Genomic DNA, 7,650 nt, shown 5'->3' with positions numbered 1-7,650 from the left:
TTTAGATGTCCAGATCATTTCTTTTTATTTTTTAGTAGAGATGGGGTCTCACTCTTGCTCAGGCTGGTCTTGAACTCCTGATCTTGAGCGATCCACCCGCCTCGGCCTCCCAGAGTGCTAGGATTACAGGCGTGAGCCATCGCGCCCAGCCTTTCCAGGAAAGTTTTCCAATCTCTGCTCTAATATTAATACTTCATCCCCATTTTGGACCTCCAAGGGCCCGGCACAGAAGTCTGAGTGCTGGGACACTGACTCTACTCAGGGATTTCCTGGGAAGTGACATACAGGATCCTACTTGAATCTGTCTTACCCAGTGGATGGCTGGTGAGGGTAGGCACACTGGTGGCTGTGAGGGTCAGCTCCTTCTTTTCACTGCCTTCCATGGGGCCCAGCAAGAACCGAACACGCTGTTCAGGGGCAGGAGGCTTCCCAGCATTGAGACCTAAACACACACAAGTAAAGGATATCTTGTCAATTCTGTCCCAACACCAGGGGGGCAGAGGTGAGCAGGGAAGTATGATGATGTAGAGCAGCCTTGGCACCAGGGATCATTTCATGGAAGACAATTTTTCCAAGGATGGGGTGTGGGGGACGGGAAAGGCGCAGTTCAGGCAGTGATACGATACGACGGGGATGGGGAGCGGGTGTAAATACAGATGAAGCTTTGCTCCCTCTCTGGCCGCTCACCTCCTGCTGTGCGTCCCCACCCCATTCCTAAGTTTCGCGGAAGACAATTTTTCCACGGGACGGGGGCGGGGGTGGGGACGGCGGGGGCAGAGCTCTGCGGCCAAGGAATGGTATGGGTCCGCGGGCCGGGGGGTTGGGGACCGCAGATGTAGAAGACTGATGAGAAGCCCATGGTGTAGAGAACAGAATAGCAGTAGTTAAGAAAGAGACTTGGGTTCAAATCCTAACTCTACTACTTATCCTTATGACCTTATGACAACAGACAATAATGATTGTTTCCCCAGCTGAAAATAAGGGAAAATGAGAAGTAATGAAACATAAAGGCCAGACGGTAAGCTCGTCCAGGCACACAGGTCACGTGACTTTATTCTGCGGGCAGAACCAGAAGCGGAGATCGACTTCCAGGAGAATGGGAGCGGGATCGTGGGTCTGCTTCGAGGCACTCACCCTTCAGAAGTTGCAGCTCCATGGTATCTCGCAGGTGCTTCCATTTTAGCCCCGGGGGCTTATAGGCAGCGAAAAGCCCATGAAGCCGCGCCAGGCGGGCGGACCCCATAACTGAAACCCGCAGCCCAGGTTCGCAAAAAACCTGGGATCCGGGCGGAAATGCCGTACGGCCCCGCCCCCAAATGTGGTACTTACAATGGGCGCCGCCATGTTCTGCAGCCGGAAGTAGTTCTTATCTTAATGTCTTCCGAGAAAACGTGATGGGGAGAAGGAAGTAGGGCCCGGCAGTGAACCGCAAAGCTGGCGGCGTTATGGCTCCTGTAGGGACTCTTTTTGGGGGGTGAGGTGAAATGGGAGGAGTCTTGTATCGGTGGAGATAGATGGTAGACACGTCGCGTGGGTTTCCCTCACACACTTAGTATAGGACCCATTACTGCCGGTGCTACCGACGCTTCCCGTCAAAAGCCGTAACGCATCAGAATCGAGTTTTTTTTTTCTTCTCTGGTGTTCCGTCGCCAGAGAAACTTAGGGCGTCAACCTTACCCCGCCCGTCCTCCAGCGGACGTCCGCTGCCATGGCGACCCTGCTGCGCCGGGCCCTGCACCCACTAGGCCGGTTCCCGGGCGGTCCCTGGCTTGCGGCAGGCAAGTGACGCCGGGTCCCAGGCAGAGGCGGGAAGTAGCCTGAGGGCGCCGGCTTCTCTGACTTCGGCCTTTTTCTTGCCCCGCAGATGTGCCCCTCCGGGCCGGGAGCCATGGCGCTGGCTTGCTGTACCCGGAACACATCCCCACCTCCCCTCTGCAGAAGGCGCTGCTGGCCGCCGGCTCTGCTGGAATGGCGCTCTACAACCCCTATCGCCACGGTAAGGCGACCGGCGCTAGGCGCTCCGGTCGGGCTGCGAGGGGTCGCGGCGCGGCTTTGTCTTGGAAGGCTAGGCAGGTCACGATCTCTAAAGCCTCTGTTTTCCTATGAGTAATTGGAGGATAGGTACCCAAACCTGGCTGCACCTCGTAGTCACCGGAACGTTTATAAAAACGCGGATGTCTGGGTCCCACCTAAACTCACTAAATCGGAATCTGCAGGAGGAAGGAAGGGGGGAAGGGAGAAAGGGGCGTGGAATCTGGACGCTTGCCTTTTTAAACTACTTCCTGGGAGATTTTCTCATCCAGCCATATTGAGATGTCTGGACTAAATAAATAGACGAATTATAAACATCCATCAAATTATAACATCCCACTAGAAAGCAAACTTTCAAGCACCGTGACTGCCTTGTTCCACTGTATCTGCAGCATACTGGATAGTGCCTGGCACATAGCAAATGCTCAATAAATATTTGCAGAATATGTGACTATAACACCCTAGGATTCTACAGTGCTTTTATCATTCTTCCCAGAATTTTTAAGTTCTTGGAAGCACTACTCCTACTGATAAAAAACAATAATGCTAACTGCTCATTTGGTACTTATTCTGTCTGTTCACTGTGCTAGGTGTTTGATATGCATGATGTTATTGATTTTTCATATTAACCCTATAAGAAGGGGTTATCTGCACCTCGCAAATTAGGACACTGAGGCTTAGAAATATGAAGCAGTTTGCACAAGGTCACCTAGATAGTGAATGTGCCTGGGCTCAAACCCAGTACTCTCTGAAGCCAAAGCCTGTACCAATCAATGGAGACGTGACACTCTGTTGTGCTAATGGATGTGAAAGTGATTTGTAAACTCTTCAGAGTATTGTGCTATCCCACTCCAGTAGATTAATAACACTAGTAACAACTACAGATACGTACATTGAGCCCTTGCTATGTGCTGGGTGATTCGCTAAGTGTTTAGCATAAATTCTTATAAGTAAGCGGTAGATATTATCCTTATTTTATCACGTAGGCTCAGACCAGGTAAGGTAATTTACCTAAGATCATATCCCCCATTTGTGCCCATTTCTGTCCTTTCAGACATGGTTGCAGTTCTAGGGGAGACCACAGGACACCGTACCCTGAAGGTCCTCAGGGACCAGATGAGGCGGGATCCAGAGGGTGCCCAGATCCTACAGTAGGTCCCAGCTCTGCATGGGGGATTGGGAGCATTCTCTAGGGATTCTGACCTCTCTAGAGTCACATTGTGTCAGTTCTGTTCCTCTGTGGAGCTCTTCTTGATACCCTGGCCATGATGGTTGCACGGGCAGGACACTGCTCAACTCCAGGGGTGCCATTTATATATATGTGTATACACTGTGATGACCTCTGGGTTATGCAATGTGGTGGCCTCAGCCTACTTTCAGCTACAAGGCTCTATGCCTTCATTAAGCTCCTATAACATGTACTAGCTGTACCATCCCCCAAACCCCACATTACATTTTGTAAGTACCCTGGTAACATCTGAGGCCTGCCTTCATGCCTAGATTGTACTCCTGCAGGCAGGAACCATGTCTTGATTTGTCATAGTCTCCTCAGTCCTTGACACTGGGTTAGCCAGTTGTAGATGTTCCGTTAGGGCTTATGGCCACACTGCTGCTCTGTTGTGCCCCCTGCCCCAGCTTGTTTTAGTTGGACCTTTCACTTGCCTTTGCCAACACTCTCCCAATACCCAAATCCTGTCTTGCAGGGAGCGTCCTCGGATCTCACTGTCCACCCTTGACCTGGGCAAGCTCCAGAGCCTGCCTGAAGGCTCCCTGGGCCGCGAATATCTTCGTTTCCTGGATGAGAATGTGAGTTTCCAGCTTCTGTGCATCTGGCAGTTACCAGAAAGAGCAAAAGAATGGCACAGGAGTGACATCCTGAGTAAGGAGGTGCCCTGAGCTGCCACCATGGGCAGGAGTGCTTTTCAGTCTTGTGCCAAGGCTTTGTCATTTTCTATGAGACAGGCAAATGGGCTGGGAACATCACTCCAAATGATAATACTGGCCAATGTTTATTCACCTCTCCCTGTGTGCCAGATGCCAGGCTCATTCATGATCTCGCTGAATCCTCCCAACAACCCTGTCAAATATGTTCTACTATTATCCTTTTTTTTTTTTTTTTTTTTTTTTGAGACAGAGTCTTGTTCTATTGCCCGGGGTAGAGTGTAGTAGCATCATTGTAGCTCACTGCAACTTCAAACTACTGGATTCAAGCAATTCTTCTGCCTCAGCCGGGCTAATTTTTTCTATTTTTTGTAGAGACAGGGTCTTGCTCTTGCTCAGGCTGGTCTCAAACTCCTGGCCTCAAGCAATCTTCCCGTCTCAGCCTACCAGAATGCTGGGATTATAGGTGTGAGCCACTGAGCTCAGCCTATTATCCTCTTTTAATAGATGAGGAAACTGAAGGTCACAGCAGTTAAGCAACTTGCTAATTTCACAAAGCCAGTATTAATGGAGACAGTATTCAACCTCAGATCTTGCTCTTAATTGCTGCACTATATCCTCTTGTTCCAGGGACATTGTTTTCCCTAGGGTATGACAAATATGGCATGCTCCAGCCCCAGGCAGGGAGGACGGGTGGTGGTGGCTGGGGGAGGGGAGAAGTGTTCCCAACTACTAAAGAATTCATTCATTTATTCAGCCTCTGCCACATGCCATCCCCTATTCTGTGTTCTGGGTATATAATGGTGAACTAGACAGCTAAGGTGGCTGCCCTCATGGAGCTTATATTCTTGTTGGAAAGGTAGACAATAAAGTAATAAAAAAAATTTTCATATAAAAATTTAGGTAAAATATTTATTGAGTACTTAGAATATGCCCAGCACTGTTCTCAACAATCTGGGTTACAGTGGGCAAAACCAGCAAAAAGCCTGCCTTTGTGGAGCTTACAACCTAGCAGCTGTGAAGAAAAGTTAGTGTAAAAGAGGACACCTTTAACGTGGGGGAGGGTGCAGCCACCTCTGACAGGATGGTCAGAGGAGGCCCCTTGAGGAGACTTGGAAGATGAGGAGGAGCCCGCCCTTTTGAGAGCTGGGGAAGAGCATTCTGAGCACAGGGAACAGCAAGTGCAAAGGCTCTGTGTGTTTAAGAACAGGAAAGTCGACCAGTGTGGCTGTAGAGGAACAAGTGGGCTGGGAGGTAAGCTGGGGTTAGGCCCTGTAAGCCACTAGAAAAGTACTTTGTATTTTGTAGTAGGTGCAATAGGAAGCCACTGGAAAGTTGGGGTTTTTTTTTGTTGTTGTTGTTGTTGTTTGAGACAAAGTCTCACTCCGTTGCCTGGGCTAGAGTGCTGTGGCGTCAGCCTAGCTCACAGCAACCTCAAACTCCTGGGCTCAAGCGATCCTCCTGCCTCAGCCTCCCGAGTAGCTGGGACTACGCTACCATGCCTGGCTAATTTTTTCTATATATTTTTAGTTGTCTAGCTAATTTCTTTCAATTTTTTTAGTAGAGACGGGGTCTCTCTCTTGCTCAGGCTGGTCCCAAACTCCTGAACTCAAAGGATCCACCCGCCTGGGCCTCCCAGAGTGCTAGGATTACAGGTGCAAGCCACCACACCTGGCCTGCCACTGGAAAGTTTTGAGCAGGATAGGAATATGACTTGATTTATAAAGGCCTTAGAATACAGTTGGCTCACCTTCCCTGTCTCTACCCCATTCTTCCCCCCAACACAGACACATCCTATCATAACATTTCTACCAAGTGGCTCTCCAGCCCAGTTGCCAGAGCTCCCAGGCTGGAGGAGGTGAAGGAGTCACGAAAGCTTGCTTTAGAACAGTTTCTCACCCTTGGCAATATTGATGTTAGGGCTGGATCACTCTGTTGTTGGGGCTGTCCTGTGCATGGTAGGATGTTAAGCGGCATCTCTGGCTTGTACCCACTAGATGCGAGTAGCATTCCTCCAAGTTGTGACAACCACAAATGTTTCCAGGCATTGCAAATGTCCCTTGGTGAGCAGTTGAGAATCACTGCTTTAGAAGGTTATTGTCCCTGAGACAATAATCTGTTCCTCACACTCTCCTGCATTATTGCCTTGGCAGGGCAATCACCTGCCCTATTTTACATTATCTCCCTCAGATTTTAGCAGGATGCTAAAATTCATTATTATTCATTATTTCATCAATGGGAAACTCACCAGGGTGACCTGTCCCAAGTGCCACCCAGGGAGGCTCAGCCTTCCGAAGTTCCCAGAGCCTTTAGTCCTGTTGTGGTGGAGGGGAGGAGGCAGTAGGGCTGGAACTGCCAGGACCATCCTGGGCATCTTGCCCAGCCACAGCCCTACTTGTGTGACAGGCCTGGAGATTATGACATTTCTAGAGCAGAGAAATCAGCAGCCCACAGATGGTGAAGGAACACCTTTGTCCCAACAGAGATTTAGATAAAGGTTCAAGGTGAGGCCACCCTCCCTTAGGCTGAGATTGGTAAGGGGTGTGGTCATGTGTAGCATCAGGATTCTAGGTGTGGCCTCTGGAGATAGGAGGAGCCTGCGTTAGAATCTTTGCCTCTTTTCGCTGGATGTAGGCATGTGCCTGTGAACCCAGCTACTCCTCGGGAGCTGTGACCCGCCACTATAATCTAGCCTGGCAGGCAACAGAGTGAGACCCTGTCTCTTAAAAAAAAAAAAAAAAGAAAGAAAAGAAAAGGAAAAAAAAAATCCTGCCTCTTCCCAGCTTTAGGACCCTACTAGACAAATCCTTCCACCTCTTTGAGCCTCGGATTCCTTATCTGAAGTAAAAGGACCTAATATTTATCTGCCAGGGCTCTCAATAATGGATGGTAAGGCTACTGGCTCTGCAATCCAGCAGACTTTGTTTCAAATCCTGACTCACCCACTTTATTAGCTGTGCAGTCTTGGAAAAATTACTTTACCTCTCTGAGCCTTGTTTTTCTTCTGTATATCTGAGGGTAATAACAGTATTTACCTCCCAGATTGTTGTGAGGATGGAATATAATATCCGTAAAGGATATCCTGCAGTTCAGGCACATAGTCAATACTCTGTGATCACCTTCAGCTTCACACAGGAAGTAAAACTGCAGAGGAAGTTAGGTCCTGGGACCCAGCGAGGCCACATGTGGACACAGACTGAGCCGGCAGCCCCAAAGCATTGAGGACATCAGGTGTCTCAGCTTCTGGACAGGCTGAGGCCATGCTTTGGGAACAGAAAGACCAGGCTGTCCTTATCTGTGTGGGTGCTGCTGAAGACCCAGAGAGACAGTGGGAGGGTAAGAGGAGGATAGTTGATGTCCCTACCTGGAGTCAGAAAAGTGCCCAGGGCTGACCTTTTACTTACGCATGCGGGAAATGTTGATTCATCCAGACACTCTTTGGCATTGCACATGTCCCTTGGTGAGCAGTTGAGAATCACTGCTTTAGGTTATTGTCCCTGAGACAATAATCTGTTCCTCACACTCTCCTGCATTGTTGCCTTGGCAGGGCAATCACCTGCCCTATTTTACGTTATCTCCCTCAGATTTCACTAGTACGCAAGTTATTTCATCAATGGGAAACTCACCAGGGTGACCAGTCCCAAGTGCCACCTGGACATTTGCAATGCCTGGAGAACTATGAGCAAAACAGAGCCAGCCCTGCCCTCCTACGGCTGTCAGGCTGCTGTAACACTGTCC

At 49.5% G+C, this 7,650-nt stretch overlaps 2 protein-coding genes across 2 annotated transcripts in view; one reads left to right on the top strand and one right to left on the bottom strand.

The window, feature by feature from the left end:
* The window catches only part of TRUB2 (TruB pseudouridine (psi) synthase family member 2), a 12,650-nt gene extending 11,387 nt beyond the window's left edge, over positions 1 to 1,263 (bottom strand). Inside the window, exons 1-2 of the mRNA XM_012639849.1 lie at positions 1,135 to 1,263; positions 311 to 442 (exon numbers count right to left, since the gene is read on the bottom strand). Of these exons, the coding sequence (XP_012495303.1) occupies positions 311 to 442; positions 1,135 to 1,243 (241 nt within the window). The 5' untranslated portion in view covers positions 1,244 to 1,263. The remainder of the gene's footprint in view (positions 1 to 310; positions 443 to 1,134) is intronic.
* A 260-nt stretch (positions 1,264 to 1,523) lies between these two features.
* Positions 1,524 to 7,650, top strand: part of COQ4 (coenzyme Q4) — a 9,351-nt gene continuing 3,224 nt past the window's right edge. Inside the window, exons 1-4 of the mRNA XM_012639853.1 lie at positions 1,524 to 1,778; positions 1,865 to 1,996; positions 3,086 to 3,182; positions 3,735 to 3,837. Coding sequence (XP_012495307.1) covers positions 1,709 to 1,778; positions 1,865 to 1,996; positions 3,086 to 3,182; positions 3,735 to 3,837 — 402 coding nt within the window. The 5' untranslated portion in view covers positions 1,524 to 1,708. The remainder of the gene's footprint in view (positions 1,779 to 1,864; positions 1,997 to 3,085; positions 3,183 to 3,734; positions 3,838 to 7,650) is intronic.

Source organism: Propithecus coquereli, unplaced genomic scaffold (assembly GCF_000956105.1).
Source record: "Propithecus coquereli isolate 6110/MARCELLA unplaced genomic scaffold, Pcoq_1.0 Scaffold142, whole genome shotgun sequence".
Lineage (NCBI taxonomy): Eukaryota > Metazoa > Chordata > Mammalia > Primates > Indriidae > Propithecus > Propithecus coquereli.
Note: the sequence above shows the minus strand (reverse complement) of the source record. Positions and strands in the feature narration are given on the sequence as shown.